This window comes from Bidens hawaiensis, unplaced genomic scaffold (genome assembly GCF_021521415.1).
Source record: "Bidens hawaiensis isolate Kalapana, Puna unplaced genomic scaffold, B.hawaiensis_p1.1 tig00001511_1, whole genome shotgun sequence".
NCBI classification, from domain to species: domain Eukaryota; kingdom Viridiplantae; phylum Streptophyta; class Magnoliopsida; order Asterales; family Asteraceae; genus Bidens; species Bidens hawaiensis.
In genome coordinates, this window is record NW_027491085.1 from 938,849 (window position 1) to 956,647 (window position 17,799).

Sequence of the window (17,799 nt, forward strand, 5' to 3'; positions counted from 1 at the left end):
AGTTGTATTATTGGAAATTAATATTTTGGTTTTTTGTTATGTTTGTGATGAATAATTATAAAGTGTAGAATGTGTATTTTTAGGAATTAAGTTTTGAATTATTATTTTCTTTAACAATGATAGCAATTCGTGTTCAACAGTCCATCGTGAATTTGACACTTGAGGATGGCGCCAGTCTGTTGCAGAACAAAACTTACAACTCGTAAACCCCTCTGACTTGTCTATGCCTGGAAGCTATTCGGGTCATTATTAATGACAACAACATTTTTTATGTTGAAAGTGAGATTCGAACTTGTGATCATAAGGATCATAGAGTTTTATCAACCTTAGCTGATGCAAGTGAACAATTGGTAACCGGCCTTTGATTATTTATTTGATATTAGTTATTTTAGGTTTTATTGTTTTAGCCATTTTGTTTCTTGTTTTTTTCAAGATACAAAATTCCTACAAATTATATGTAAAATGTGTTTTGAGTAGGAATTTTTTTCATAATCGACACTTTGATTCTCTACACGAACTTTTCTGCTATAGGTTTCGTTAAGTGGCTACACAAGGAGTATTTCAACGAGCATCAAAGAATTGATTTATTGTACTCACAACAACTAAGATATATCTTTTTTATATATAAAATATTTGACAACAGATTATAAATATGAAACAATTGAACTTTAATGATGGGTTTAAAAAGAAAAATATAAGCTTGAAGCTGAAGTTAAGTGGTTGGGTACTTGGGGTTGGGTTGAGTTGCTTATAAACTTTTAAGATGCCTAAATGTAGATAATATGCTACAAGTATAACTAATTCATATATTGGGAAGAATGTTTTGAATTTTTTCCTTATATTGTAACAGGTAATTATAAACTTTTAAACCGCCGTTCAAAAGAAAAAAAATAAACATTAATAATTAAACTTTAAACTATGTACTACACTAGTTATTGTAACATTTAATAAAAAGAAAAATGAGTTTCATTGGCATTAATTTCTTATCAAACAATTTCAACCACATTTACAACCACCCCCCCCCCCCCTTCTCATGTTGATATTTATTTTGAATATATGACGGTAACGATGATACCAACATAGAGTTTTTTTGTTTTTCATGTTTTTTTAAGGTATACTTATCATACTTTACACTTCTTCAAACTAATATACCTTATGTCTATGTAAGGCCCCGTTACTGGTAACCCTACTTTAGTGTTGGATTTACTCATAAACGCAGTTCTAAATATCAGAGTTTATTAAAACTTTACGCAGAATATAAAACTTCAACCATAATATCTTACATAACCTTCAAATCTTGTCTTATAAAACATTCAAAGTCATTTAAAACAAAACATAGTCTTTTAAAACATCACAACATTTCTTCGAGATGCCAGTATCTTCGATTCCATGCCATGTGTCTTCCATCACGCGAGCTGCCTCAACCTATTTGCCTGCGTGCATACTAAAAGTCAGCTACGCTGAGTGAGCTCTAGTTAATCACATGACTTACTTTACATACACATATACGTGCTCGATGGTACGCATTTCATACTTAACATGTCCATCAGTCCTTCATATACATTCATAACTAACCGCACATTATAAAGAGCATTAGCTCTACATACCTCGGATATTATTAGGGTCCGGTACCCTCCATCCTCGGATATTATTATGGTCCGGTCACCCTTTATCCTCGGATATTATTAGGGTCCGGTACCCTCCATCCTCGGATATTCTTAGGGTCCGGTCACCCTCCATTTCGTACTACTATAACATACCGGTCCTTTACGTACTTTCCATGACAATACGTGCAATATCCGAAGAGCGTTCACGTACCAGCAACATATCATACTTACATCATACTTAATCATTGATACATCATTTATACATCATATATATTCATACATCATATATATCAATCATATCGTTAACTACTACCTGACGGTCCATGCAATATCCGAAGATCGTTCATGCACCGTCGAGCAATCATCATACATATTTCGTATAGGGCATACGCCTACCACTTAAGGTATGTGTATTAACTATCACTTTGAGTATGCGCACAGCCCCGAAAACATAACAAGGAAATGGGGCTAGAAACTCACCTGAAGTCGGTTACGTTCACCGTTAATAGTTATTCCTTTCTTCAGTTGGGCACGGCTAACTGTATAATAATTACATGCATCAATTAACTATCACTACTCATAATGTGTTTCTAGGTTGATTATTGCCCTCAACGAACGGGGGTCCGGGGGCAGCGCCTCTGGCAGCGGGGTTCTAGGGGCGGTAGCCCCTAGCGGGGTCCAAGGGGCAGAGCCCCTGGCTAGGGTTAAGCTGACAGGTCAGCTTGAAAAAAATTTATTTTCATTAACTGCCTTAACACATTTTCCATTAACATTTTGAATTATTTTATAAGTTGGGCTTGTTATTTATCTTAAGATATTGGGCTTGTTTGTTTCAAACAGAACATGGGCTTAAGTTGCGGACTGAGCTAAGTCAGGCTCAACTGCCCATTACAGCATCTGGGTTCAGCTGGGTTCAGGCCCAAACTGGGTGGCCGAGAACCCAAGACAGAGAACCTTTAAGTTGACCGAGAACTCGCATATTTGGCCGAGATCCATACTTAACCGAGAACCCGTGTTTTTGTCGAGAACTTGACCGAGAACACGTGTTCAAAGAGAACACTGACCGAGAACTCTTGGTGACTGAATGTTTGACCGAGAACCACATGGTTTGACCAAGGATTCTCAAAATTGGTCGAGAACATCCAGTTCAGCTCATTGTTCCATTTCCAGGTTTCTGCCTTGCCCAGTTTGCTCGTTCTAAGGTTCAAATCATGAACTCTTGATCCTTTATCATCATCATTCATACCCGTTTCCCCCCATTCCTATCACGACTTCAAGATCTATCCCGTTTTAGGCATAAAGCTGAGACCTTTATTGGTTTAAAACGTTCTAGGCTAGATCTAGGGTTCATCTTTTAGCCGTATACCATCATAAGGCCATTTGGTTCATTTTAATTATCAAGTTTGTATTTTTATGAGACATCTAGGTCCAATCTACTCTAGGGTTAAGTTTCATGGCAAATGGTTCATAAAAATATAACCTTTAATCATAGGAAACATACCTTTTGATGTTTCTAGGTTACGGTTTAGCTCGATGTTCAATGATGATCTTGTATCTAGCTTGAGAAATCACTATCTAGCAATAATCGGCTTGGTCTTGGCCTTGGATCTTCCTTTTCCTCTCACGGCCGCAAATGAAAAGTTTGTGTGTGTTTTATGGAGGTGTAGGGAATATTATGGATAAGATGGATGGAAATGGAAAGATTTAGGGTTTAAGGGGGGTATTTATACTCCCTTAAGCCCATGAACCTAAGACCCATCTTTCCTTTTTTAGTCCATGATTAATCCATCTAATTAGCCTACTTCTCTTTCCATCTTTTATTATTTTATTTATTAATCCAAGTAAACTTTTCCATTACGAATAATATATAAAATATTATTATTTGAGATTCGGGATGTTACGGTCTAGATTTGAATCGAGATCTCCTATCTAAAAGACAATTGTCAAGTCAAGTGTGAAATCATGTTAACAGAGTTCTTGTTTTTTACATAATCAATTGTTGAATCAGGTGTAATGTGTACATCATTTTCATCGTCACATATGAGCTATGTTCAAAAAGTTGTTTATAACATGCAAATTGCATTTTTTTACAATCCATACTTGGGTTTTACACTTGATCTTGTCTCCAGTTTTTGTTTCTTGCTTTTCAAAGTTAAACTACCTCCAACCAAGAAGAAAAATCTTGATGCTTGCACATTACTAAAAAGATAGCTATGGTAGAACAACATTGAATCTGTATATGCTTTTTATCCATGTCAAATTATTAACCTCTCTATTCAACCTAAACAAATTCCAGAATAATAACACAAAGAACAATACGAATCCGAAACAAAAAGAGTCAGATGCTAACAATCTACTGACAAAAAAAACCTCAAACTAGACTAGACGTGCACCAATGTGACGGATCTAATACACACTCACATACTCAATTTAGAATGACATATACTCTATGGATTCAATGAAGAACAAACCCTAGGGGACTAATCGAGATAAACACACTCAAAGTGTAAAAGACCGTAATCTCCGTTTTAAAAAACCGACCATCTTTATCACTAAGTTTCGTTTAATCTCGCAAATCGCATTCGTCATCTTCATCTGCATCTCTATCTACTTCTTTTCATCTTTTCTTTCATACTTGAGCTATAAAGAGGTTTTTGGGATTGCTTATTTAGGGCTCCTTATTACTTATTAACTTTTTGAAATAGTTAATAAGTTAATAAGGTATTTGGTAAACCTATAACTCCTTTTGTTTTCAACTCATCAAGAAGCGTAAATAAGGAGTTTTTTATAAGTCAAGGAGTTGTAACTTATTAACTTTTGTGTTTGGTAATTACAGTTACACCTCTCAAACTCTCAAAACTCAACTACTTCTTAAAAACTAATGTCTTTTTTGGTAAATGCCTATTTCCCAACAACATAAGCTAATCTAAACACTTTTTTAAAAACTAATTTCAGAAAACTCGTAAGTTAACAAGTCATTTTTACAAAATGTTCTTTTAAACTTAAATAAGCAATCCCAAACACACCCTAACCCGAAATGCTTGAGATATACAATTTTAAATAAAAAGATGTGAATAGTAAATCTTTATTTAAATGACATAATCTTTATAAATTTAAGATATAGACAGAGACGGAGATTTCGATAAAATACAAAAATAAAAAAAAAACTCTAGAATTTGAAGACAGATAAAGCGATAAGTCTACAGATACACATTTAATTTGCCTGCACCGCACAAAACAAACTGGTCGGCACCAATTTAATATATGAGGTTTTGGGATCGGTACGTATTAAGCATTTTTGAAACCAATACCCGCACCGCACAAACTGGTTGGCATCAATTTAATATATGAGGTATTGGACCAACACTTATTAAGTATTTTCGAAACCAATACCCGCACCGCACAAACCAGTTACCAATTTAATGCATGAGGTTTGGGATCAGCACGTTTCGATATCAATACCTATCTTTAAAGATTTTCAATACCGGTACTGTGCTTATCCATAAATGTTTTATCTATTTCAATCGTTTAACGCTCATTGATCGAAACGAGTCTTGCATGATTCCATTACCAATTCTGTTTCAGTCATTCCTGGTATGCTTTCTATTATCATTTCGTTACTTCTCATCCTCTATATAAACCCAAATTTATTAACTCAAATTCATTATACTTCTTAATAATTCGTTCTTTAACTCAAATTTATTAAATAATTATGCACACGGATCCCATTTCTGCCCTTATTAATCAATCTATGTTAATTTTAGGAAACCCTTTTCATGGATTTTGTTAATGTTAGGTTTTATTGTTTAAACATCATTGTTTTATACTTTTATGCATATTTGTATTTATTGGTTGTAAATTTGTAATTATGAATAGATGTGGGCAAATAAACCGGTTAACTCGAAAATTGAACCGAAACTGAACTGGTTTGAAACCAATTACGTAGAAACTGGTTTGGAACCGATTGAAACCGTAAGTTTGGAACCGGTTTTTAATCTTCTCCACCGAAACCGGTTAACCGAACCGAAACCAGCCAAAATCGGGCATAAACCGGTCAAAACCCGAACCGAAATCGATTGTAACTTGGTCAAGAAACCGGCTTCAACCCGAAACGAAACCGATCATAATGGTTTTGACTTTTGTTGACCAAACCGAACCGGTTTTGAGTTTTAAACCAGTTTGTGCACCTCTAATTTTGAGTATACTATGTGAATAAAAAAAGGTAAAGTAAATTACTTTTCAAATTAAACGGGTTGTGTTTCGGGTTGATGTGTCGGTTTGGACGCAATAACCTGCAAACATGACCCATTTAGCACCGCTAAATTTAATTATAACGAACCTTTTTGCAGGGTCTTCCAAAATGTCGGAATGTAACATACAAAATGATGATCTTCCGGATGAGATTGTAAGGGACATTCTTTCCCGACTCCCGGTTAAATCCTTGTTACGGTTCATGCTTGTATCAAAGCAGTTTAAACGTATAATATCCGACAACCATTTCATCAAATCACACCTTAAGAAAAGTGAATCGTTATCAGCATGTTATCGAATCCTTATTCCGACTTTCCCCCTTCTTTCATTAAACTATAACTCACCACCAAAAGACACCAATGCGTTGATAGAGCTCGACTGCCCGTTTCAAAACCCGAGAAATCTGATCAAGATTTTGGGTTCGTGCAACGGGTTGGTATGTTTAATTGACCGGTCAAACGATTTGACCATATACAACCCGTCAACTAGAAGATATTTCAAGCCAGTTCAATCATCACAACATATTGAATACGTGTACGGGTTCGGTTACGGGTCAAACCCGAGTGATCTAAGAGTGGTTAGATTTCCAATGTTTGCTCGTGACAATACTAGATTTGGTACGTATGATTTCATTGATACGGCATGTGTGTTTTTAAACGGGTCAGTTCACTGGTTGGCGCGTTATAGCAACATTGAGGGTCAAAAACGAGTGATAGCTTCGTTTGATGTGTTAAAAGAGACGTTTAAAGACATTTCTTTGCCACCTCAAAAACCGTACGTACCGTATTACATGTTGGGTGTGTTGAAAGGATGTCTTTATGTGCTTTGTGATGATGTGCATGATATAGAAGTTGAGGTGTGGGTGATGAAGGAATATGGGGTGGTCAACTCTTGGTCAATGTTTGTTAAGATGCCGCTTGATGTGTGGACTGGTGACCTTTCGTATTTGAGGCCTTTGCGGTTGCTAAATGATGATGAAATTGTTGTGGAGATTGAGTTGCAGTGGTTTGCGGTTTATAATATTAAGAAGAAGACGTTTAGGCACGTTAAAGGGGTGGGTGATTTGAAGTGGTTCGGGGAGGCTACAGTTTATGTTGAAAGCTTGGTTTCACCTGAAGTTTCATGTCTGTTGTACTGATGTTAATTTCATGAATTAGGTCACTTGTTTTAGTTGTGTGTGTGTGTGTGTGTTTTTTTCTTTTTCTGTTGAACTCATGTTGGTTGAGTTGCATATTTTATCAGTAATAAGTGTTATACTACCAACATCCAAACATGGTTGCTGCATTTACATGTTGTGGTTGAGGTTGCCTGATTGGACCACATTTGCTTCTTTAGCTGGAATCAGATTTTGGTTGCGTATTTATGTAACGGCTTAGCTAGAGAAACATCACTGACATACTATTTAGACGCCATTGTAGTGTCATACGAACAGTATGATGTCATGTGGGTATGTGGCAGGTGAGAAATGGTCATATCGGCCATGGGGGCTTGTTTTGGGTGGTGATCGTCAAATCATACGGCTTGCATTGTGTGTGTGGCTGGCATAAAAAATGATTGATGTGATATGCAAAGTCATAAGACCCGTACGGCCATTTTACACCATATTGAACGACCCATATCATAATATGCCCATATGGCTCTTATGATGCGACGCTGATGTAGGCATTTGAGTCGCCCTAATGTAATATGCAAGCCATATGGGTAGCATATGATGATATGAGTGATGTTAAAGACACCACTCCCTAATCTCTACGTCAGTTTGTGTCACATCATACGAGCCATATGGGCATATGATGATATGGATTGTTCAATATGGTGGAAAATGGTCGTACGGGTCTTATAACTTTGCATGTCACATTCATGTAGAATTGTCTCGTTTATGGAGTTCATTATTTGTGAGAGACATAGATAAGTCTCCAATTGTATGAAAGTTGTTTAACAACTCTTCGTTTATTAATTTTGTCTTTGTGAAAGACATGGATAGGTCTTCAATTGTATGAAAGTTGTTCAACAACTCTTTGTTTATTAATTTTTTGTAAGACATGTGTATATGTCTTCAAATTTAAAAAGTTGTCCAACCATTTCATGTAAGACATATGTATATGTCTCTAAATTGCTTAACGGCATAAAAGACAATTATAAATTGCTTAAATTGCTTATAACTTTGCATGTCGCATTAGTTGTTTTTTATGTCAGTCAAACACACAATGCAAGTTGTAATAATAATTATAATAGATAAATGAATTGATTTTAAAAAAAATGGATAAACTTTTAAGCATAGATTTATGATTTAGGGGGTGTTCGGCCTAGCTTTTTTAACAAAACTTATAACTTTTTTTAGCTTTTTTTTACAAAATAAGCTTAGTTTAGTGTTTGGTTTAACTTTTTAAGCTTATGCTTATGAGCTTATATAAGCTCATTTAGAGAAGCTTATTTTTTAAATGGATTTTTAGTTTATTTGAATAAACTTTTTTGTTTAAGGTTGTATGTTACTCATTGTTCCTCAAATGGTGATGGATTAGTAATTATTGAAGCAACTAATTACACTAACAAATTAAAGAATGGTGGATTTAACAACCTATTAAGACACATAGTTAACTTGTAGAATAGCTAATCCAAACACTTAAAAATAGCTTATCAAATAATAGAAAATAAGCTATAAGCTACTTTAAAATATAAGCATAAGCCAAAATAAAAAAGCTAGGCCAAACACCCCCTTAATAATCAAAAAAATTACTTTGTAAAATGAAAACATGTTTGAGTTTTGTTTTTCTTTATAATTTTTAACAAAATACATAATAAAATATTTAATGATAACATTTGAAATTATATATATATTTTTTTCAATATTTAACAAACATGGTTTGTTTTTAATTTTTAGATGTCACCAAATATTTTGGAATATATAGTAGAATAACATGTTAATATTTATTTTTATAAAAATGTATAAATATTATATAAATAAAATGTGAAAGTAAAGTGACTATGAACATGTATTAGGGTCAATTAAAATCTTAGCTTTTGGAGGGAAAAAAGTGGTGAGGTTTAATCATAAACTAACACGTGTCACAATTATTTTATTTTATTAGAATAATGTAAATATATTTTACTTATTTATTTATTTATAAATAACCTACGAGTTAAATATCATCACAAAAATAATTTTTTTTGAAAGAAAATTATACCTGCGATATAATTAATTAAAGATGCTTTTCATATATTAATTGCAGAATTATTCATTCTTTACAACTATACGTTAATCTCAAAGGTAAGATTCTCCAGCCAGAAGACAATGCAACAAGCCATCTTCATCCTTCATGTATTCATATACTAGAAGAATAATATTCAACTTAGCTATTACTCACTGCAAGTTTCTTAGAACCAAATGAAAACCGACCCAAATAAGCCTCCGATAAAGAAACAACCAAGCGGTGACAAGCAATGGCTGATGCTGCAACAAGGGTCACAAAGCTAACCCAACATAACCGAGCCATCAAAACTGGGTTTTTTCTTCCAGATTCCAAGACTTTGAGGAGAATGACTTTGAGTCTCCGGTTTTTCACTAGGGACTCGTAGTTAATGGCGGGTGTTGAAGATGATGTGTAAATAGCACCATATTTGGCCACTACGAAGGTTTTGCCTAAGGCTGTACATATAGATTGGTATATCATATCGGCAATGATTTTGCTGACTTGAAGACGGAAAGATCTCGCTTCTTTGGAAACAATGCCTCGGATTAGTGATGTCCCATCCTGTTTAGCAACAAAATAAGTATGCGTGTGTATGTGTGCGTGTGTGCATGCGTGTATGCATATATACATATACATATTTATATGTATGTAGGTTACTCACAGCAGTCATCACAAGCCGTCTCACAACCGCACCGTCTTTTGAGAGCAGAAGTTTAAGGGCTAAGTTTACTGTATCTGATACCCTATTGGAGGGCTCCTCGGAAGATGTTCCACTTTTTGATGTCAGTTGCAATCCTTTGCTGAAAGAAGTCACAGTAAAAATGAACCAAACGTTCAGTGAACCGTCTTAAACCGTTTGGCGGGAAGTTCGTTTATGTTTGTTTATTGAGTAAGCAAATGAACAAAAACATTTTTTTTTATTTAGTTAGACGAATGAGCATGAACAAATGTCTTATTCATTTATTTATGTTCATGAACGTTTGTTCAGGTTCATTTATGTTTGTTAAATTTACGTTTATTTAAGTTCGTTTCTTTATATGTTCATTAGAAGTTTTTAGGTTCATTACAATTCAGTCTAGTTTTATTAAATTTCCTAGGCACAGCAGATTGATGTTCACGTTTACTCTGAATAGGTGTACCCTTGGTTATGTCCGTTTATGTTCAATAATCTATGTTCAGTTATGTATATTTGTGCTCATTCATCTATGTTCAGTTATGGTCGTTCGTTTATGTTCATTTACATTTATGAATCGTTCGTTTATACCGTTAATGAACTAACATAAATGGACACAAACAAGAAAATCCCGTTTGTTTAATTGTTTGCGTGTGATCTTTGTTCAGTTGAAGTTAAACGAATGAATACGAACATGCTCTGTTCGTGTTCGTTTACAGGCCTAGACACCATAAGAAATCTCAAGTATCTAAACAGAATCCAGGTAAACAAAAAGAATCATACAGGTCGGTTTGGACCGAACTAAACGACACCACAAGTGACATACCTCGTTGCCCCAACTCTCAAGAAAAAAGCGACCTTCTTCCATTGAAGTTCTTTTCTTTTGTTTAGAACAACCTAAAGAAAAAAAGTATGAAATCAAATACATTCAGATAATAAGTGTCAAACATTAAAGTTAATGAAAAATAGTAGCAAAAACAGTTGAGCTGAGTACCGCGTGCAGAATCTTCCTTGTATCAAGTGAGTTATCAGTGAGAAGCTTACGAACGACATATGGGTATGAATCTTCAAACGTATTAAAATTGGGATCTCCAGCCATTGCCAACCCTATAAGTTACAAACAATTAAAGTTGAATACAAGTGTATACATGATTGGATAATGAGAAAATAACTAGGTGAATGACAAATGTACCCTCAAAGGAAGCGAGAGATCGTAGCAGAAGAGTATAATATGGTGGCATACGAAAATGATACTTAAGGGCTATCGAAAACACTTTACCCAGCACCTACATAATAAGATTGAAAAAGTTAAGTAATTTTTAAAAATTCTGACACAGTTGCAATTAAAATGATCATATATTACTAATTATTAATCTTGGAGAGAAAAATAACAATTAAAAGGTAAGTATATTTACAGTTTCTCACCTTGCTGAATCTGACATCAGGGATTCCATCATTGAATTCCACCTCATCCATGGCATTCTCTAGTTCCTAAACCATCAATTTCATAAGACCGTTACAAAGGTGGACCTTATGAAAATTATGGTCCATTTAGAAATGGGTTGATTTGGGTTAATTTAATATCTATCAAAGCCAGATGAACAAAAAGGAGCTAACAGCATACGGCCCAAACTATTTTATTCAACATACATGATTATTATTGAAACAACTATTTATTTACAAAAGGCTTGGGCCAAAAGTATTTCACGTCAACCCAAAAACTGACCATTTTGACCAGATTATCAATCCGACCATTTTACCTAGCCGTGTGCATATAAAAAACGAACTTAAACAAAAAATCAACGGTTTGGTTCTATGTTTTCGTAAATACCGGACTTTCGGTATAGTTTCGGTTTTGCATGTTTTTAAAACCGAAAGAACTGAAGCAAACCGAATTTATGAATTTTCATTTTTAATTTTGAATCTTAAGTGATCAGGAAGAACTTAATAAATAGTTTTACTCAAATAGTTTAGCCCAAGTGTATAATATCAATTAATTAATAGAAAGATTTAGGCAAATTTATTATTTTGAGTCAACAAACTTTCGGCCCAAAAATTTCAAGCCCAATTGTAAAGCTAAAAAAACCAGAAACAGAAATCCAAAAAAATAAAAAAATAAAAACCGAAAAAACTGAAACTGAACGCTTTTGAAAATCTCAAAAACTGAATTTTTGGTTTTTGGTTAGGTGTGAGCCCGAAACTGACCTGCGCACCCTAATTAATTAATAGAAAGATTTAGGCAAATTTATTATTTTGAGTCAACAAACTTTCGGCCCAAAAATTTCAATCCCAATTGTAAAGCTAAAAAAACCAGAAACAGAAATCCAAAAAAATAAAAAATAAAAACCGAAAAAACTGAAACTGAACGCTTTTGAAAATCTCAAAAACTGAATTTTTGGTTTTTGGTTAGGTGTGAGCCCGAAACTGACCTGCGCACCCTAATTTTGTTATCTTTAAAATAATAATAATCAAGAAAGGAAAAACTGTTTTATCATAATAAAAATTAATCAATAAAGGAAGTGTTACCATGGTAACTCGTGAGAGATTAGTTCCAGGCCTGACAACATCCATTTCAACAAGGGAACCGACAAGGGATTTCCAGTCACCATTTACTATGTGAATAATAGATCCCAGCATGGCAAACTTATGTTTCTTTTCCATCCGACAAATTAATCCAAAATCAAGAAATCTAACACGAAATCACCAAGAAAGTTAAAATATAACTGTTAATTACAATTAGCACTGATTAATTATTAAAATTTAGTTGCCATTAGCCCAAGGGTGCATTATAGGTTTGTCTAGGGTTTCTTTCCTATATATTGAGGGTTCCCCCTCCATTGCAATTACAGTATTCAGATATATCACTATAGTCACTTTTACAATAACTATAGATTTTAACAACCTAAAGTAACAAATAGTCAAATATGATGATAAGAAATTAAATACCCTATTTGTCCAGATGGCAAATAGAGCATATTTCCAGGATGTGGATCTGCATGCAATAAGCCAGTTTCAATAAGCTGAACTAGACATGCCTCAACTCCTTTGTTAACCTACATCATCCAAAGAGTGATTATACCGAATAATTATATTATTTGGATCTAAAATATTTTAGAAGTGTTAAATACAAACCAGATCAAGAAGATGCCTTTTGGCCTCGGTTCTCTGCTTCTCTGAATATTGAGATTCATTTTCAAGATTGTTGCTATTGCATATGAAGAGCAACTCTTTCGGATTCTCACCAGTCATCCACTCCATTGTTAGGACTCGCTTTTGAGTCAAGTTTAGGAATACTTTTGGAACACGGATAGAAGGAAAGGCGGAATGAGCTTCCTGCAAAAATTGACCAATTTGCATTGAAAATCCACTCTATAATTAAATTACCGGTTATCACACTAGAAGCAACAAAAATGAGCTTTTTCTGTAATGATAGATCAAGGTTAATTTAACATTATTATTATGCCATGCCATGCCATGCCATGTAACACTAGGCTTGTAAACAAACCGAACGAACACGAACGGGGCATGTTTGTGTTTGTTCATTTAACTGTAACCAAATATGATCATGGTCTTCTTGTTTGTGTTCGTTTGAAAAGAAAATGAGCGTTCAGACGTTCATTCGTTAATGGTATAAATGAACGGTTTACGAACATAGACGAGTGACTATAAACGAGCATAACTAAGCAACCACAAAATAAAAGTAAAAAATCAATTTGTTAAGCTTAAAAAATTAACAAACTTGACTAAATTGTAATGTATGATACTTTAATTTCATCAAACTAAACTAATATGTAATGAGCCTAAAAACATAAATGAAAATATACATGAACGAACTTAAACGTAAAATAACGAACATAAATAACGTAAATGAATAAACATAAAAGGACTAAATGAATGGACTTAAACGAACGTTAGGAACATAAATGAATGAAAGAAACGTGTGCTGTTCGTCCGTTTAACTAAATGAACAAAAAGATTTGTTCAAGTTCGTTCGTTTATTAAATAAACGGACATAAACGAACGTAAATGAATGAACATGAACGGATGTAAACGAACTAACATTAACGAACTAAAATGAACGAACGTAAACAAACGTTCACAAACATAAATAAACGAACAAAACACATGTTCATATTCATTTGTTTAACTAAATGAACAAAAGGACTTCCTCATGTTCACTCGTTTATTATATAAACGAACTTGCCACTGAACGATTTACTGAGCGTTCGGTTCGTTTATAGGCCCATATGTAACACTGCTTTTAATAAGTTAGATATTTAGTCTATAAAATGCATTCTCCTACTTTCTAGAGATCTGAAAGCATATGCATGAAGTACAACAAAAAATGGTGCAACATCAAGATCATATCTTTTTACCATTTCCTGCAATAAGAAAGTTAACATACAGTTAAGAGTAAAATTGTAAACTGCGAATAATAACATACCATAAATTCTACAGCATTTGCAGCCTCCAAAGTATAATCCAACTCCCCCACCAACCCTTTTCCGAGTTCATCAGCATAGAGGCGTAGATCATTTTTCCTTTTAAGCACTTGTTGCAAAATGTCCAGCTGTACGTGTTCATGGATTATAAGTTTTTTGGATTAAAGATTAAAGATTTAAATAAATGTACTGAGTTGAACAGAGTAAACAATTTTACAGACCCCAAGTCGCATGATATAAATATCCCGAAACACAACGTGTCGCAGATTAGGCCGTTGAACTTTCACAGCAACATCTTGACCGTCTACTGTTTTTGCCTTGTAGACCTATGCACAATAAATATAATTATGAAGAAAGATCGATAAAGGCATACTTGTTACATGTAATAATTCTGACCCATTTACATACATAAGGATTATGTTTATCTTTAAAGGGTCAAATGGATTAATCATAATTTCAGCTAAAAGGAAAGTCGCACAAACTGTGCTTCAGTGTATAAAACCTTCTAAATGGTTCGATTTAAAAAGTTAGATTATTATCGTAGTAGTATATCTTTTGTAATATTATCACAAAAGAGAGCCGGTACTTGCTACTAAACAGATCACACTAGGCATGTATATGAACCAAACGAACGTGAACGGGGCGAGCATGTTCATTTAACTTTAAGCAAACAAATGATCGAACACAAACATTTAAACGGACATGGTTTTCTTGTTCGTGCTCGTTCATTAAGAAAATAAGTGTGTTTGTGTTCGTCTATGTCCATTCATCAATAATATAAACGAACGGATACGAACGATTATAATTGAACGCAGATGAACAAACACAAGCAAACATAAATGGACAAACACCAATAAAAATGAACATGAACATAAATCTGTTGGGCCTAAAAGTTTATTAAAACTTGACTAATTGTAATGGGTTATTTTAATCATAAAACTAGACCAACATGTAACGGGCATAGAAAACTTGAACGCATATGTAAATGAACGAACTTAAACAAACGTAACCTAGCGAACATAAACGAACTCAAATGAATAATAATAAATGAACGAACATAAACAACAGTTCATGAACAAGACATGTGTTCATGTTCGTTCATTTAACTAAATGACCAGAAAAATCCATTCAGGTTCGTTCGTTTATAAATCAATTAACATAAACAAACTTCTAGCCGAACGGTTCACAAACAGTTCATTCAACATTTGGTTTGTTCACAGGCCTAGATCGCACCTGACCAAATGATGCTGCAGCTACTGCTTCCTCAGAAATGTAGCTGTAGAACGTTTCCACAGGGGAATCTAACTCTTCCTCTATGATTTTCATGGCTAAAGTCCTTGGAAAAGGGGGAATTTGATCATGAAGCTCACTTAAAGCCTGCAATCAAAAGCAGTTAAGAAGTATACATAATGTCTGAACATTAGGGGGGTGTAATCCAATTTTATCAATTAATTTTCACTTTCTTATAGGAAAATAACAGAGTTATGATAACTGACACAGACAAATAATTTCACTTCCTTCTAACCTTAGATATTTGAAAACCAATAATATCTGGCCTTGTAGAAAGTGACTGGCCAACTGCATCAGCAACCAAAAGCATGTCACAATGAATATTGAAGACCTAACAAGAGCATAAAGAAATCCAAAAGTCTAACAAACAGGATACTAGAAATAAGCTACAAATATAATAATCATGATTAAATCCATCTGCAGCTGACAGCTGTACCTTTGATAAATGTAGGACCCAGGTTTAACATTGTTTCTTTTAACACCATCCCAAATTGATACTGGGAATTATAGTCATCAACCTCTGAATTTCCACTTAAGTTTTTTGACCTTTTTATCCCTGCTATTCTGATTCTGATGGCAGCTGCAGCAAACGATCCCAAAACCTTCCCAGACACAACATTGTCGAATTAAAAAAAATAGGAAATGTAAAAGATTACTTTCTAAACAATCCAAATAATGGATTTATATGTGCCTACTAGAAAGGAATCAAACTGTGTACTATATCTGTGTAGATCACAATTATGTGAAATCAAGGGTAATAATCTACCTCAATGAGTCGAAGGGCCACTATATGAGGCCGGCATTTGAAGTAAATATCAGCTTCTTGTGCATTGTAAACTTCTGGAAGTGGCTTAGTCCACATTTTCGACAAACAATAGTAATAGAGTATATATGCCTCCAAGGCTTTAAGATCAGCCATAATCAGATCTGTGCCAGAGAGCTCTGTAAAAAGAAGATAATATAATGTCAACAGAATCAACATAAATCCTGAACAATAATGCACTTGTATGTCCTAGTTTTCACATAACATTTTGCATCAATTAAATGAGAAGACAACCAAACTTATCTTGCATGGTTTGATTCAAAATAAAACAGTTACAATTTAGAACACACGAACTGGTAATTGCTCTTTACACATCAGCATTCTCACATACCCAAGACACTAATTTAAACTTGATAACAAAGAAGAAATATGTGAATTAAACTTCAAACATAAACCTTATGTTACCAATATAGTTACACTTAGACATTAAGAAGAAAACCAAATGGTTAACCTTGCAAGTTATAAATGATAAATTGGTAACAAGTTCCATATTAGATTATTAGTTGGTGTACTTGATTTGTAGGTTTTTCATTGAAAAGCCAAATGCATCGCTTTCAAGACAAGTGAGTGACATTTTATACATTGTTGCAAAAAATCGCGATTACGCGCCGATTAATCAAAAATCATAGGTCTACCAATTCGATATCACCTAATTGGCCCCTAAAATCTGTCAAAATCTTTGAAGTATTTGAAAAAAAAATTATATATAAATTCCAATCTGATAAATCCTTAGTCGGTACCCCACGCCAAACTAACACCTAGCGAGTTCTACAACACTGATTTTAAATTGAGCCAATAGAAACAAGCCCTAACAACATTATCTAAATCACACTCTCCTCTAGCATCTATCAATCAACATATTAATTAATAGCTTCACTTCACAAAACAGTTTAGTAATATATAAACCTGTTGTCAATTTTAAAACACCTAATTCCTATACTAATAGCTACCATAGCACAATTATGTAAAACTATCAAAACCACAAGCAAGTAAAACCTGGATAATACGGCTCCGGCCACACCGGAGGCCGATACTCATCAACATACTCCGGATCCTCAACGTTCCGTAACCACACAACTTCATCTACCTTCTTCGCAATCTCGGGAAAACCGATAGCCTTACTCGTCCAATTCACACCTGCAGTAATATTCCTCTTAATAAAATCCACATCCTTCTTCACAACCTGAACAAAATGCCCTAGGTTTCCAGCTACAGCACGGCAATTACTTCGCGAGGGTTTAATTGAGCTCGATTGAGTTCGTGAGCGGATTGCGGAAGCCGGAATGGATGCTACCGCGCCGGTGGCAGCGGCGGCGAGCATTGGTTGGAATAATAATATCGTATCTCCGGTGAATTTGGTTTCAGTTGGAATGAAGGGTGGAGAAAGGTGTAGCGTATCTGCTTTGTGTTATCGGTATGTCACTAGAAACGGCTTTCCTTTTGGCGCGACTAACTGCGTCATTTTATTATTACTTAATTATTAGTTAACTGATAATCTAAATAATTAAATTACAAGAAATAT

At 34.3% G+C, this 17,799-nt stretch overlaps 2 protein-coding genes across 2 annotated transcripts; one reads left to right on the top strand and one right to left on the bottom strand.

The window, feature by feature from the left end:
* The first annotated feature begins 5,838 nt into the window (after positions 1–5,838).
* On the top strand, positions 5,839–7,088 carry LOC143580661 (F-box/kelch-repeat protein At3g06240-like). Its single transcript, XM_077063629.1, has one exon. The coding sequence runs from the start codon at positions 5,908–5,910 to the stop codon at positions 6,994–6,996; it is 1,089 nt and encodes a 362-aa protein (XP_076919744.1). The 5' UTR covers positions 5,839–5,907; the 3' UTR covers positions 6,997–7,088.
* Positions 7,089–9,054: 1,966 nt separating this feature from the next.
* Positions 9,055–17,685, bottom strand: LOC143582515 (uncharacterized). Its single transcript, XM_077065057.1, has 16 exons — positions 17,274–17,685; positions 16,221–16,396; positions 15,891–16,056; positions 15,690–15,742; positions 15,398–15,541; positions 14,386–14,490; positions 14,167–14,292; positions 12,855–13,055; positions 12,669–12,775; positions 12,249–12,411; positions 11,148–11,213; positions 10,915–11,008; positions 10,717–10,829; positions 10,549–10,619; positions 9,711–9,849; positions 9,055–9,610 (listed from the first exon to the last, which is right to left on the bottom strand). The coding sequence occupies exons 1-16, from the start codon at positions 17,596–17,598 to the stop codon at positions 9,209–9,211; spliced, it is 2,451 nt and encodes an 816-aa protein (XP_076921172.1). The 5' UTR covers positions 17,599–17,685; the 3' UTR covers positions 9,055–9,208.
* Positions 17,686–17,799: the final 114 nt, after the last annotated feature.